The sequence below is a fragment of the Piliocolobus tephrosceles genome, chromosome 6 (genome assembly GCF_002776525.5).
Source record: "Piliocolobus tephrosceles isolate RC106 chromosome 6, ASM277652v3, whole genome shotgun sequence".
Taxonomy (NCBI): Eukaryota; Metazoa; Chordata; class Mammalia; order Primates; family Cercopithecidae; genus Piliocolobus; species Piliocolobus tephrosceles.
In genome coordinates, this window is record NC_045439.1 from 100,672,434 (window position 1) to 100,687,713 (window position 15,280).

Below are 15,280 nucleotides of genomic sequence, written 5' to 3' on the forward strand. Positions count from 1 at the left end.
AGACGGGGTTTCACCGTCCTAGCCAGGATGGTCTCCATCTCCTGACCTCGTGATCCACCCACCTCGGCCTACCAAAGTGCTGGGATTACAGGCGTGAGCCACTGCGCCTGGCCGATTCAGCTGTATTTTAAAGCGAAGGTCCCCCCAGCACTGCCAGCCATCCTCCTTCCCAATCAGGTACAAAAGAGCCATGGTCATGGCCCGTACCATCTGTGTCCAACTACTGAAGGCACCCCTGTGCATTGTATGATCCAGTGTGATCCTGGATGATTGGGGCTTGTCATCAGGGAAACCACATCTCACTGGTATCTTCCACTCCCATGCACCTCCACCTACCTGGACACATCCCATTCCTCAGTGAAACTGTTTTGTCCTGAAGGGGCAGCAACATTCCTTTAAAACAGCATGAAGGTCGTTCTGGTGGATTCCTTCAGGCCTTCTAGGGCCTGAGGGAGGTCTGATATACACTTCATTCCCACCTCCCAACCCCTCAGAATCTGAGAGAATGGAGCCGAGTACCTGTAGGACCAGCGAATCAGAGGAAGACTATGTTGAGGAAAAGGAATCTGAGAAATGTGTAAAAGAGGAAGCTACCATCCCCTCTAACTCTTCACAGCAGGCTCTCTTAAAAGCTGACTATAAGGCATTAAAAAATGGGGTTCCCTCACCCATTATAGCCACAAAAATTCCGAAGAAAGTCATAGCCCCAGTTGACACAGGCGACTTAGAAGCTGGGAGGAGGAAGAGAAGGCGGAAACGCAGGTAACTATTCCCTAGATCCCCTCAACTGCCCAGCTCCAGGGAGTCACTCACTGGCCTCCCTTCAACATTTGGGGGAGCTGGGATCTAAGATCTTCCCGTTAGCCTACAAAAGTGGACAGGAAACGCTGGAGCATCATTAACCCTTTGATACAACAGAAACAAAATTCAGAACTATTTAGATTGGTTCATTTTGGAATCCCAGCCTGTTTATATCGTCCTGTTCTTTCTTTTTCTAGAGAAAAGGAATTGTGTTGTGAATTTGTTGGTTGTCTCTTCGTCTGGGTGCCTGTCCTTCCCTCCCACTCTGCCTGATTTATGCTATTCCTCCATTCTAGATCCCTGGCCATCAACCTGACCAACTGCAAGTATGAGAGTGGTAAGCACCCAGCCCGTCGCTCACACTATGGTGCATAACAGGGTGCCTACAGCTGCTGCTCTTCCTCTGGAATGGACCCCCGATCAGGCTTCCAGCCCCTGGGGCCTGGCAGGCTTGCCTATAACCTGTACTGAGCTTCCTAGGTGTCCTCTGCCTCAGACACTGGCAGCTGAGACATTGCTGTTACAGGCAGTCTCAGTGTTAGGGAGGGTATCTTCACAGTAAACAAGGAAAAAAAAAAAAAGTCCAAGAGCCACCACTCACCACTGCCCACCCTTCCCAGATTCTATTTATTTATTTTTGAGACAGCGTCTTGCTTTGTCATCCAGGCTGGAGTGCAGTATTGCAATCATAGCTTAATGCAGCTTTGAACTCCTGAGCTCAAAGCCATCTTCCTACCTGAGCTTCCCAGTAGCTGGGACTACAGGCCTGCACCACTATGCTCAGCTAATTCTTTTTATTTATTTATTTATTTATTTATTTATTTATTTATTTATTTATTTATTTTTGAGACCAAGTTTCACTCTCGTTGCCCAGGCTGGAATGCTATGGTGCGATCTCGGCTCACTGCAACCTCCACCTCCCAGGTTCAAGTGATTTTCCTGCCTCAGCCTCCCAAGTAGCTGGGATTACAGGCATGTGCCACCACACCTGGCTAATTTTGTACTTTTAGGAGAGACGGGTTTCTCCATGTTGGCCAGGATGGTCTCGAACTCCTGACCTCAGGTGATCAACCCACCTCGGCCTCCCAAAGTGCTGGGTTTACAGGTGTGAGCCACCGTGCCCAGCCTGCCCAGCTAATTCTTAAATGTTTTGTAGAGACAGAGTCTTGCTATGTTGCCCAGGCTGGTCTTGAACTCCTGGGCTCAAGTGATCCTCCAACTTCAGCTTCTCAAAGACCTGGCATAACAGGCAGGAGCCACCATGCCAGACCCTTCGCAGATTTTACCAGTGATGAGACAAGCTTAAAAGTTTTTTCAAGGAAGATCTGAAGGGACTTCAACAATTAAGAAAAAAAGAAAATCTCCAGCTAGGTCCTTCCCCTAATATTCCCTCTGGCATCTTTATAAGGAGCCACCCAAGTGTGGAGTATGAAGTGCCAGTGTGACCCCTACCTATAGGCGGCTCTCCAAGCCACAAACATCCCTTATTGAGGGATAAGACTGACAGGAGCAGCCGGGACGGTGGCCCACGCCTGTAATCCCAACACTTTGGGATACCAAGGCAGGCGAATCTCCTGAGGTCAGGAGTTCAAGACCAGCCTGGCCAACATGGCGAAACCCCATCTCTACTAAAAATACAAAAATTTCCCAGGTGTGTTAGTGGGCTCCTGTAGTCCCAGCTATTGGGGAGGCTGAAGCATGAGAATCACTTGAACCTGAGAGGCAGAGGTTGCAGTGAGCAGAGACCACGCCATTGCACTCCAGCCTGGGCAACAAGGGAGAAACTCCTCTAAAACACAAACAAACAGAAAACCAGGTTCTAGTTTTCTCTGCTAGGTATTTTGGAAGGGCCCTAACAGCCCCTAAGAACTTGAAATTGCCATGTGGTAACTAAAGTACGGGGCTGAGGCGAGAACTACCTCCCTCTTCAACCTGCCCTCAGGTCAGGGGTATACCTTACCTGACCCAGCTACACAGTTCCAGGGCTAGTTGCTGGTGTCCATGCTGGCACCACTGATCTCCCTGTCTCTGCAGTGCGTCGGGCAGCCCAAATGTGTGGCCTGAAGGAGGTGGGGGAGGATGAAGAATGGACTCTGTACTGGACAGACTGCTCTGTCTCGCTGGAACGAGTCATGGACATGAAGAGGTTTCAGGTACCCATCTCCTGGCCTGAGAGCCTACAGGGGCTAGGGTCCCAGAATGACTTTTCCCACCTCCTTGCCCAGGCACCCAAGACTGCTACTCTTTGTGGCTGTCCCCTTGTGCAGACAGGAAAGAGCACCCCCCAGGGTCTTCTTTTCCAGTGGAAAGATCTCCTCTTGGAGATCTTGGGTTTCTGGAATTACCAGAAGGAAGTGTCTGGTGGGCACATCCTATCTCATTATTTGTGCTTTGCTTGGTGGCATCTGTGTGTAGCTGGCCCTCTCCAGGGTGGGTGAGCTCATCTTAGGGAGAATACTGGGAGGCAGCTTCAGAGCTAACATCAGGGCCAGCTGAATGATCCAGCCTTCTAAGCAACTTAGCTTAACATTCCACATCCATTAGGAGACTGCAGGGTCCTGCCTGGTGGCAAGAAATTCAGGAATGATCCACTGGGGTCCACAAGAATAGAACTGCCTTGTGATATTTTTATTATCCTCTAATTGGGTGTTTGTGGTGATCAGCAATAAAATAATTTAAAAGGGTCTGCAGGCTTATTCTTTGGGGAAGCCAGGCAGGAAGTTGAGGAAATTAAAACCTGTCCCACGACTAGTCTTGGGAGAGGTGCCCAAGAGAGAAAGCAAGTGCTAGAAGTTCTCAAGAAGCTCCAAAGGAGGTTGGGCGTGGTGGCTCACACCTGTAATCTCACCACTTTGGGAGGCTGAGGCGGGTGGATCACTTCAGGTCAGGAGTTCGCTTGAACCCAGAAGGTGGAGGTTGCAATGAGCAGAGATCATGCCACTACACTCCAGCCTGGGTGAGTGACAGAGTGAGACCCTGTTTTAAAAATAAAAAAACAAGGCCAGACACGGTGGCTCATGCCTGTAATCCTAACACTTTGGGAGGCCGAGGCAGGCAGATCACAAGGTCAGGAGTTCAAGACCAGCCTGACCAACATGGTAAAACCCCATCTCTACTAAAAATACAAAAATTAGCCAGGCGTGGTGGCACACACTTGTAATCCCAGCTACTTAGGAGGCTGAGGCAGGAGGATCACTTGAACCTGGGAAGAGGAGATTGCAGTGAGCCAAGATTGCGTCATTGCACTCCAGCCTGGGCAACAGAGCGAGACTCCATCTCAAAAAAAAAAAAAAAAAAAAAAGTTCCAAAGGAGGGGCATTTGTAAAATGAGGATAGCAGGTTCGGTACAATGGCTCATGCCTAAAATCCCTTTGGGAAGCCAAAGCAGGCAGGTTGCTTGAACTCAGGACTTTGAGACCAGCAACAGGCAAAACCCAGTCTCTACCAAAAATACAAAAAGAATAAAAAAATTAGCCAGGCATGGTGGTGCATGACTTTAGTCCCAGCTATTTGGGAGTCTGAGACAGGAGGATCTCTTGAGCCTGGGAGGCAGAGGCTGCAGTGAGCTGAGATCACACCACTGCATTCCAGCTTGGGTGACAGAGGGAGACCCTGTCTCAGGGAAGGGGAAAAAAAAAAAAAAAAAAAAAAACGGGATGAGGATAACAATAATTAGCAGCATTCATTGAGGACTTACTGTACAACAGACCCTGTGTTAAATGCTTTTATGTTATTAGCCCATTAAATCCTCAAGAACAGCCCTGAGCAGCAGATATCCCTTGGTTAGGACATGGAGAGTGAGAAATACTAAGTTCATACAGTGAGTGCAGCCAGTGACTGGAAAAGCCAGTGAGAGAGCACTTAGTGTACTCTTTGTGACTGTCCCCCTGTGCATACAGGAAAGACCACCCCCAGGGTATTCTTTTCCAATGGAAAGATTCTCCTCCTGGGTCTCTGGAATTACCTGAAGGAAGTGTCTGGTGGGCACATCCTATTTCATTATTTGTTCTTTGCTTGGTGGCATCCCGGATGCTGCCACCCACCCAGCAGGACAGAGCAGCCAGGGGTTTCTGATGCCACACCCTCTGTGGGTGCCATGGTACCACATTCCTTGGGGCTGGTTCTTAGTTTCCTTTTCTCTTTTGTGTCTTTTGGGAAATGCTTTCGTCTCATTGTCTGCTTTGTGCTACCATGCATTAGTTATTGTTAGAGGACTAGGCGTGGTGGTCTGAGGGATGTTAGAAGGTGGACTGTGGAAGCCACAGTCTTGGCTAGGTACATCCTTTCTCACTGCCCCTCATTTGCTGAGCTCAGTGTGGATGTGTGTGTTGGGTAGGAGTCACAGAAGGTTTTCTCACTGCCTCAAGGAATCTTCCTATTTTTGCCCTTGAGGTCCTCGGTGTAGTGCTTACCTCCACTGTGACTTCTCCCTTAAACTTCCCAATCCTCCTCCACTGCTTCCTGGGACGCCCAGGTGCTAGGAACTGCCACTTACTCTGGGGGCTCGTACTAACTGGCTGTGTTTCAGAAAATCAACCACTTCCCTGGCATGACAGAAATCTGCCGCAAAGATCTGCTGGCTCGGAACCTCAACCGCATGCACAAACTCTATCCCTCAGAATACAACATCTTCCCCCGCACCTGGTGCCTCCCTGCAGAGTGAGTGGGTCTGGCTTCCATGCTGAGATACCATGGGGAGGAAAAGGGTCGTTCTCAGAGTTCCCTCCAGGCTCTGGTCTTGTGACCTAGGAATGTCTCAGAGGGATGGAAGTGGAATGAGAAAGTTTCAGCTGGTCAAAGAAAAGAGGGTCGGGTCTGAGACTGAGTGTTCCGGGAAGAGCATGGACTAGATAGCAGGAAGAGCTCCATGGGGCCGTGGGAAAGCCATGATACACAGAAACCTTTTGACCAGGACTTCTCTACACATAGCTATGGGGACTTCCAGTCCTACGGTCGTCAGCGAAAAGCCCGCACGTATATCTGCAAGCCAGACAGTGGCTGTCAGGGACGTGGCATCTTCATTACCCGAAATCCCCGGGAGATCAAGCCAGGAGAGCATATGATCTGCCAGCAATACATCTCCAAGGTGAAGGATGCCTCAGGACCATCAGCCTTCCCCAACACCCAGCACTGGGCTGCCTCCTCTCTCCCAAAAGCCAGGAAGGAAGCTGGTCCTAGGCTTCTACCCTTCCCACTAGCCCCATTTTCCTGGAAGCAGTATCCAGCCATGGTTCAGAACCAGCCTGCCTAGGGTTAAATCTCAGCTTTCCACTTCCCAGATATGTGACCTTGGGCAAGTTTCTTACCCTCTCTGTGCCTCTGTCTCTTGATTGATTGATTGAGACAGAGTCTCGCTGTGTCGCCCAGGCTGGAGTGCTGTGACACGATCTCGGCTCACTGCAACCTCCACCTCCCAGGTTCAAGCAATTCTCTGCCTCAGCCTCCCGAGTAGCTGGGATTACAGGCACCCACCACCACGCCCAGCTAATTTTTGTATTTTTAGTAGACATGGGGTTTCACCATCTTGGCCAGGCTGGTCTTGAACTCCTCACCCTGTGATCTACCCTCCTCAGCTTCTCAAAGTGCTGGGGTTATAGGCATGAGCCACCATGCCTGGCCTCTCCTCATTTATTAAGTGGGAGTAATAACAGTAACTACTTTACATGGTTATTGTGGAAATTCAATGAGCTATGTATGTGAAGCACTTGCAACAGCTCATAGTAGGCACTTCAAACGTATTATTATTCCCTCATGGGTTTGTGTGCTCCCAGCCCTTCCTCATTGATGGCTTCAAGTTTGATATGCGAATCTACGTCCTGATCACATCCTGTGACCCTCTCCGGATCTTCATGTATGAGGAGGGCCTGGCCCGTTTTGCCACCACACCCTATGTGGAGCCCAGCCATAACAACCTGGTAAGGGGACTGGGAAGCACTCTTCTTTTCCACTACCATGAGTGCTGAGGTTCTCTAGAGAAACATGGTAGAGAGGTTTGTCACTGTCACCAAAGAACAAAGAATGAAGTCAGCAAGAGCTGCAGTATCTAGCTGGGAGGCAAGTGTTTGGTAGGTGGTAAATGAGAAAAGGTCAGCACCTGGAGGAGCCCAGCACACCCTCTGCCCCAGGATCGTCCAGAATAGCAGTCCTCTGGTGGAGAGAGACAGGAGACAAGAGATCCTTGGGAGGGGTGGGGAGTAAGAAGGCAATGAAGGGCTGGAGAGGACGGCCACATGCAGTCTGAGACCACAGGGCCACTCTCTCTCTACAGGACAAAGTCTGCATGCACCTGACCAACTATGCTATCAACAAACACAATGAGAATTTTGTCCGGGATGGTACTGTGGGCAGTAAGAGGTACTCGCTACTCTGTTTTCTCCTGCTTCCTCTGCTGCTTAGCCCCATAGTCCCAGTAGCCCATGAAACCGAGCTGGCTCTTGGGAGGCTAACTGCCCAGGGAAACTCAGCCTTTATAGACCCTGTCCTGTGCCTGCACTTTGGAGCTCTAAGTGCAGCCCCAAACCCCACCCTGGTAACTAGTCCCTGCTCCAAACTGGTAGCAGCCCTTCAAAGCCCAGGCATGCAATTAGGGTTAGTGTGAGGGAGCCTCCTGCCTACAGCCTGGCCCCAGTGGCCTAGAAACTGGCCTTCCTCTGAGCACTGGGCCTCGCAGGAAGCTGTCGACACTCAACATCTGGCTGCAAGAGCACAGCTACAACCCTGGAGAGCTGTGGGGGGACATCGAGGACATCATCATCAAAACCATCATCTCAGCCCATTCTGTTCTACGCCACAACTACCGAACCTGTTTTCCCCAGTATCTGAATGGAGGTACATGTGCCTGTTTTGAGATCCTTGGTTTTGACATCTTGCTGGACCACAAGTTGAAGCCCTGGCTGCTAGAGGTGAGGATTATCTCCTAGGCTTTGCAAAACCAAGGTCCAGAGGCCTCCTTGAATAGGACACCTGGGACAGGGGTATACTCAGGTGGTGGCACACAGAATGGGAGATGTGAAAACCCTGGGGTGGGTGGGAATCAGCAGAAGGCATAAGATCTCTACCCTTTTGACCTGCTGAGTCAAATCTTGGTGGTTTTTGGCCTCTACCATAGGAATGCAGGTTTGGGATCCCCAGTGCCCTAATGTAAGTTTTTAGGGACACACTATCTAGAGAGGCAGGCCAGCTGATTTGCTCTCACTGGTGTGTGAATTGGAGATCTCTATGGCAGAGTTTTGTGGCCTTGGAAGCCAGAGCATTCAGCCTCCCTGGCTGAGGCCATGGGAGAGGAATATCTCAGACCCTGCAAGAGGCTACCACCTGCTCAGGTGGTCGGGGAAAGGGGTGTATAATGACTCTTCCTGGCAGGTAAACCACTCTCCAAGCTTTACCACTGACTCACGCCTTGATCAAGAGGTAAAGGATGCACTTCTCTGTGATGCTATGACCCTTGTCAACCTCCGGGGCTGTGACAAAAGGAAGGTGATGGAGGAGGATAAGCAGCGAGTCAAGGAACGGCTTTTCCAGTGCTACCAACAGCCACGAGAATCGAGGTATGCTAGGTGTCTGGCATGTGTTTAGTTCTCCATTATTCTTGAGACTAAAAGTCCTCCTTTAGATGGAGAATGTGGCCTGGGGCTGATTTGCTATCAAAAACAACTTTTTGCATAAATAATATGTTCATATTTGCATTAAAAAATCACAGGGCCAGGCTTGGTGGCTCATACCTGTAATCTCAGCATTTTGGGAGGCCGAGGCAGGAGGATTGCTTGAGCCCTGGAGTTCAAGACCAGACTGGGCAACATGTGAGACTCTGTACCTAAAACACAAAAGAGAAACAAAAGAATAAATAATTTAAAAATAAAAAAATTAGCTGGGCATGGTGGCGTGCCTGTATTGCCAGCTACTCAGGAGTCTGAGGTGGGAGAGTTACTTGAGCCCAGGAGGTCAAGACTGCAGTGAGCCGTGTTTGCACCACTGCACTCCAGCCTGGGTGACACAGTGAGACCTGGTCTCAAAAAAAAAAAAAAAATCATGTATCATAGATATGTTAAAATTTTAAAAATACAGGGGATAGTCTTTCTCCTCCCCTTCTCCTCCAGGTACTCAGTTTTACTCTCTGGAGCCAATCAACATTCCTACTATCATGTGTATATAGTAAGCATTTAATGTATATGTATTTATACAAAATATTTTTCTCCCTGCCTACCCAGACAGAGGCATAACTTTCACACTGTCTGCACCTTGGTTAGCAATGTATTTTAGAACCATTCTCATGTTAGCACATAAGGAGCTTTCTGTGGTTTGATTAGCTGGTTTGTTTTTCTAACAAAGCTCCTTTAGAAACCAGTTCCTGAGAAACTTTGTAACAAAGAAACACAGAAAACAGTTTAGTCATTCAATAATAGAGAATCATTTACATCTGTGTTGGTTACCCATTGTTGTTTTCTTTGTAAAATGAGTTACAAACGTGGTAATTGGTTACCAATACTAAAATTGTAATTTGTTAATGATATGTATGTTACCACTATGACCACATTGCTCTTCCCACTTGCATTCCAATATGCAGGGGGCAGTGTGTGTTTGATTCCCCATGAGAGCCACAGGGCCTGGGACACCGTAAGCACCCAGATGTCTGCGTGATGAATGGGAGTGAAGTAGAACTGTAAATATACTGGCTATTCCCACAAGACTGGACTGTGTACCTGAGGGTCATGAAATGTGTCTTTCAATAAGGAAAAATGGTTGAACAGTACTGGACTAAATAAACAAAATACAATCGTACACTAGAGTACTAGGCAGCCATTTAAAAATATTGTGGCCAGGTGTGGTGGCTCATGCCTGTAATCCCAGCACTTTGGGAGGCCGAGGCGGGTGGATCACTTGAGCTCACGAGTTTGAGACCAGCCTGGGCAACATGCAAAACCCTGTCTCTACAAAACATACAAAAATTAGCCAGACATGGTGGTGCACGCCTGTGGTCCCAGCTGCTCAGGAGGCTGAGGTGAGAGGATGGCTTGAGCCTGGGAGGCCAAGGTTATAGTGAACTGAGACTGCATCACTGCACTCCAGCCTGGGTGATAGAGTGAGACCTTGTTTCAAAATATTAAATTAAAAAATAAAATAAAAATATTGTTGTATTATTTCATTTTCATTTAAAGAAAGCAAGCAAGCGGTCAGGCGCAGTGACTCACGCCTGTAATCTCAGCCCCTTGGGAGGCCAAGGCGGGCAAATCAGGAGGTCAAGAGAGTGAGACCATCCTGGCCAAAATGGTGAAACCCCATCTCTACTAAAAATACAAAAATTAGCTGGGCATGGTGGTGTATGCCTGTAGTACCAGCTACTCGGGAGGCTGAGGCAGAAGAATTGCTTGAACCCAGGAAGCAGAGGTTGCAGTGAGCTGAGATTGTGCCACTGCACTCCAGCCTGGACGACAGAGCAAGACTCTGTCTAAAAAAAAAAAAAAAAAAAAGGAAGGACGGACGGATGGACGCACAAGCTAGTGAATGGCAGAGCCAGGATTCAAAGTCAGGAGGTCCTGCCTTAGATCCATGCTCATAATCAACAGGCTAATTGCATAGTAAGATTATGGGAGACTTTATCTTCTTTCTGCTCTTCTAAATTTTCTGTAATGAACATATATTACTTTTTTCTTTTTCTTTTCTTTTTTTTTTTTTTTTTTTTTGAGACTAGTCTCACTCTGTCATCTAGGCTGGAGTGCAGTGCCACAATCTTGGCTCACTGCAACTTCCACCTGCTGGGTTCAAAAAATTTTCCTGCCTCAGCCTCCCAAGTAACTGGGACTTCAGGCACACACCACCATGCCCAGATAATTTTTGCATTTTTAGTAGAAACAGGGTTTCACTATGTTGACCAGGCTGGTCTCTAATTCCCAACTTCAAGTGATCCACCTGCCTTGGCCTCCCAAAGTGCTGGAATTACAGGCATGAGCCACCATGCCTGGCCACTTTTTTTTTTTCCCAAATGGAAAACTTGTATCAAAACATATGTTACTTTTGCAATCAGAAACCTAAAAGACTATGATAATGGAGTGCTAGCTTACAAGTAGACCCCTCTCCACTTAAGATGATGCCTATAATCCCAGCACTTTGGGAGGCCGAGGTGGGTGGATCACTTGATGTCCAGCCTGGCCAACATGGTGAAACCCTGTCTCTACTAAAAATACAAAAATTGGCCAGGCATGGTGGTGCATGCCTGTAATCCCAGCTACTTGGGAGGCTGAGGCAGGAGAACTGCTTAAACCTGGGAGGCAGAGGTTGCAGTGAGCGGAGATTGTGCCAGTGTACTCCAGCCTGGGCAACAGTGCAAGAACCTGTCTCAAAAAAGAAAAGAAAAGTAAATCAGATTTCTGGAAGTCAAGACTATTTTCTTTTTTTTTTTTTTTTCGTGAGACAGAGTCTCGCTCTGTCACCCAGGCTGGAGTGCGGTGGCGCGATCTTGGCTCCCTGCAAACTCCGCCTCCCGGGTTCATGCCATCCTCCTGCCTCAGCCTCCCAACTAGCTGGGACCACAGGCACCCACCACCACGCCCGGCTAATTTTTTGTATTTTTAGTAGAGACGGGGTTTCACCATGTTAGCCAGGATGGTCTCGATCTCCTGACCTCGTGATCTGCCTGTCTCAGCCTCCCAAAGTGCTGGGATTACAGGCATGAGCCATCGCACCCGGCCCAAGCCTATTTTCATGGCTACCCACATTTGGGGCTTGCCAAAGATGGGCTTGGCAGCTTTCCCTACTTGGGCATGGGCCCGGGAGGTCAAGAACCCAGCAGGAGGGGCTCCAAACCTTAGTCAGTCTTCCTTTCCCTACTGAACATTCCCACAGCTCTCCTCTAACTCACTTGAGCTTGCTTTCCACAGGAAAGAAAAAACTGAGTCATCCCACGTGGCAATGCTGGACCAGGAACGATATGAGGATTCTCACCTGGGAAAATACCGGCGGATCTACCCTGGGCCTGACACAGAGAAGTATGCCCGCTTCTTCAAGCACAATGGCTCCCTCTTCCAGGAGACTGCTGCTTCCAAGGCCAGAGAGGAGTGTGCCAGGTACTTTGACCGATATTCTCCTCTGCACACCTAGGTGGGGACAAGTCCTGAAGCTGCATTGCTTCCCAGCAGGGGAAGAGGAAGTCAGACACTTGAGCAGAGGAATGGAGCTATAAATCATATCAGACTCTTAGTGACTCTTTTCAGTTTAGTAGGTTTCCTGTCTTCCCCCGTCATTGCTCTCCCATCAGTCCTAAGAACAGATTATAATTTCCTACTCTTTCCCCATCCCCATTTTTCCTCACCCCTCTTCTCCCCAACACCATTTCTCTAGTGTCTGAAGCTGCTGTGTCTTGTCAGGCAGCAACTGGAGGAGATCCGCCTTAAGCAGGAACAGCAGGAGACCTTGGGCAGTAAGAGGCAAAAGGCCAAGGACCAGAACCAGGGTGAATCAGCTGGGGAGAAAAGCCAACCCAGGGCAGGGCTCCGGAGCCATTCCACCTGCTTGGCTTACAGGAACCACAACTGGGAGAAAGAGGTGCTGGGGGTTTTGTGGCTATCTTTCTGCGGGAAAATGGGTTGGGACAACTAGAGACGGGAATGAATCTCTGCTGTCCTCTCCCCCCATGCACAAGAGAGAGAGGAGTTCCTAATCAGTACATTGAATCTGATCCTTTGGAAGATGAAGTGAGAGAATGGACAGCAAAAGGAACTATCCTGGGTCAGGGAAGGGATGAGGGTAGAGTGGGCAGGAGGCCTGCAGCCATCCTGGGCGATGGTTTGGGACTCATCCTTGGAGATCCTGCATGTATCTCACATGTACCTTGTAGCTGCTGCTGGGACAGCTGGATACCATGAGGCCTCAACAAATTGTGGAAGAGGAGGAGCTGGAGCGGATGAAGGCCCTGCTACAAAGGGAGACTCTCATCCGAAGCCTGGGTATTGTAGAGCAGCTCACCCGTCTGCAGCACCCTGGCCCCCAGGGCCAGAAAAAACTTCATGAGAGTCGGGTGAGGGTCCCTGTGAAGCCTTACAGAGGAAAAGGGAACAAGGGCTGTCATCCCAACACATGGTGGTGGTCTCAACAAAGGAGGCTTGTGTGATGGTATCTGTCAGTGGAGCCTGGGAAAGCAGAGTGCACTAGCTGGACCTTGGGAGAGGGTCTGTTGATTCCTTTTACGTCTGTTCCCAAGCTCCTTTGTTTTAGATATGACATCCAGCAAAGTGCAGCTCCAAACTTTCTCATTTACAGGAAACCTGCTCTCTATATTCCTGTCCCCAAATAACCCCACACTCATGACTGACAAATAACAAGGCCACCACCCTCAGTGGCTTCTGTATAATTTTCTCCCTAGCACTGTCAGTGCCCTGGCTCTAATGGGAGATAAGTAAACAGATTTGGGCCAAAAAAAGAGCTGCCGCTTTCACTATTCCCTGGGCCAGTAGCAAATCTGTTGGGTCTACTGTTTTTGTTGAACCTCAAAGGAGTATCTGGTTAAATAGTGGCCATGGCCTAGAAGAGATTTTTTTTCAGTTACCTCCTTCGTCCAAAGCTCCATCCAAACTCACATAAAAATGTGGTAAGGGGCTGCTCTTCTCCTCTAGCCTAGATTTCGTTAGGACAGGCTGGGCAGTCAAGAACTGAAACCTGTGAGTGTGGTTCTATTTGTGCTCCTAAGAGGGGCTGCCACAGAGCAGTGCCCTCCTCATTTGCTGCATCCAGTTCTGCCCCATAAATCGATCCCCAGGATCTTAGGGGCACTGCCAAGCATGAATGCTGCAATCCCACATGTTCCCCGGTGCCATCTGCAGCCCAAGAACTTCACCTGGACAGGAGAGCCGGCAGCCGTCAACTCCTGTTCATTGTCAATGAAGAAGGCTGGGAGGTGCTATTTTTCCAGTGCCAGAATCAGGCTGACTAGCCGTAAGTATGCAAAACTATCTTTGGTCATTTTGACCTGTGTAAATCCCACTAGCAAGCATAGAGCTTGGATGCTCCCAAAATATAAGGCACTTCCACCGGTGTAAGAATGGGGAAGTTAGGGTACCCATTTATTTACCCCTTTCTTTTTTGTTTTCTTTTTTTTTTTTTTTTTCTGAGACAAGGTCATGCTCTGTCGCCCAGGCTGAAGTACAATGGCTTGATCTCACCTCACTGCAACCTCCGCTGACAGGCTCAAGTAATTCTCCTGCCTCAGCCTCCTGAGTAGCTGGGACTACAGGCACACACCACCATGCCTGACTAACTTTTGTATTTTTTGTTTTCACCATTTAGCCCAGGCTGGTCTTAAACTCCTGAGCTCAGGTGATCCACCCGACTCAGCCTCCCAAAGTGCTAGGATTACAGGTGTGAGCCACTGCACCAGGCCCATTTAATCCTTTCTGTACACTAGACCCTGGTGACTGAAATGGCAGAAATACAGTCCTAGCACTCAACAGAGGTAACAGGAACATGGACAAGAAGACATACCATACCAATTACAATACAGTGTGGGAAAGACAGTGGAGGGAAGCATGGGATGCCCTTCTTCTGTGTTGGTAATTGGGCCACAGCTGGGAAGGAGGTGAGCCAATCTCTTCTGTGAGTACCAACTCAGGGACATCCATGTTTCCACTGCAGAAGGACAAGCCAGCAGAAGGCTAGAAGCCATAAACCGTGTCCTGGCAGGATCAGTGCCACCCACTTTAACCCCAAAGCAGGGCTATCTTCTGCAACCGGAAAGAGTGGCATCTGACTCATGGACTGAATGCACCTTGCCCTCCATGGTAAACTCTGAACACAGAACAGCCAAAGTTCCCCTCTGCCCTGCGTCTGCACCCGTGCTGCAGCGTTCCAGAGCACTCCTCAACATCAATCAGTTCAGGTAAAAGCAGGAGGGAAGCACTCTACCTCTCCTGGAGAACCTCCCCAGGTTTCCAAAGGGTTTCCAAAGGGCATTCAATCTTTGCTAAATGAAAGACTGCCACCAACTGCCTCTTTGAAAAGCCCTGCCCAGGAACCCCATTTGTAAAAGGCAAAATACAAAGACACCAAGAATTCCTCAATACCCTAAGATTAACTGGGGATCAGTAAAGACTAGAAGATGAAGAGGCGCCAAGGCCAGCCATGTACCCATTTCTGCTCATCAAGCCTTAGCCTGGGTTTATCGCTAGGTGATGGGTCTGAACCCTAGGTGCGGCCCTGGGCTGGAGGTCATCCAGAAGACAAAGAGCCCCTTTCCCAGAGGAGCCGAGTGCCCAAGGCACTGGGCGGTCGCCGTCAGAAGACTGCCGAGCGGAAGCCCTGCCCACCAAGGTGGCGGAGACAGGCAGGCCTGGGGAGCCCCTGGGGCGGAGGGACGGCTCTTGGAAACTGAATCCATACTTTAATTAAAATTTATGCAGTTTTCCAGGAGCGTCCTGTACCTCATTTCGGCCCTCACGTTTCAGCCAAGCCCTCTCCACAGCTACAGCCAGAAAGGGTGGGCCACTGAACAGCC

At 49.2% G+C, this 15,280-nt stretch overlaps 1 protein-coding gene across 1 annotated transcript; it reads left to right on the top strand.

Annotated features, from left to right (window-relative positions):
- The first annotated feature begins 7 nt into the window (after positions 1–7).
- LOC111522865 (tubulin polyglutamylase TTLL13P) lies at positions 8–15,192 on the top strand. The gene is made up of 14 exons (XM_023187123.2): positions 8–762; positions 1,098–1,138; positions 2,836–2,954; positions 5,330–5,460; positions 5,731–5,887; positions 6,573–6,716; positions 7,070–7,155; positions 7,472–7,703; positions 8,164–8,348; positions 11,676–11,861; positions 12,162–12,339; positions 12,632–12,811; positions 13,422–13,725; positions 14,422–15,192. Exons 1-14 carry the CDS (start codon positions 506–508, stop codon positions 14,667–14,669), a joined length of 2,448 nt encoding a protein of 815 aa, XP_023042891.1. The 5' UTR covers positions 8–505; the 3' UTR covers positions 14,670–15,192.
- Positions 15,193–15,280: the final 88 nt, after the last annotated feature.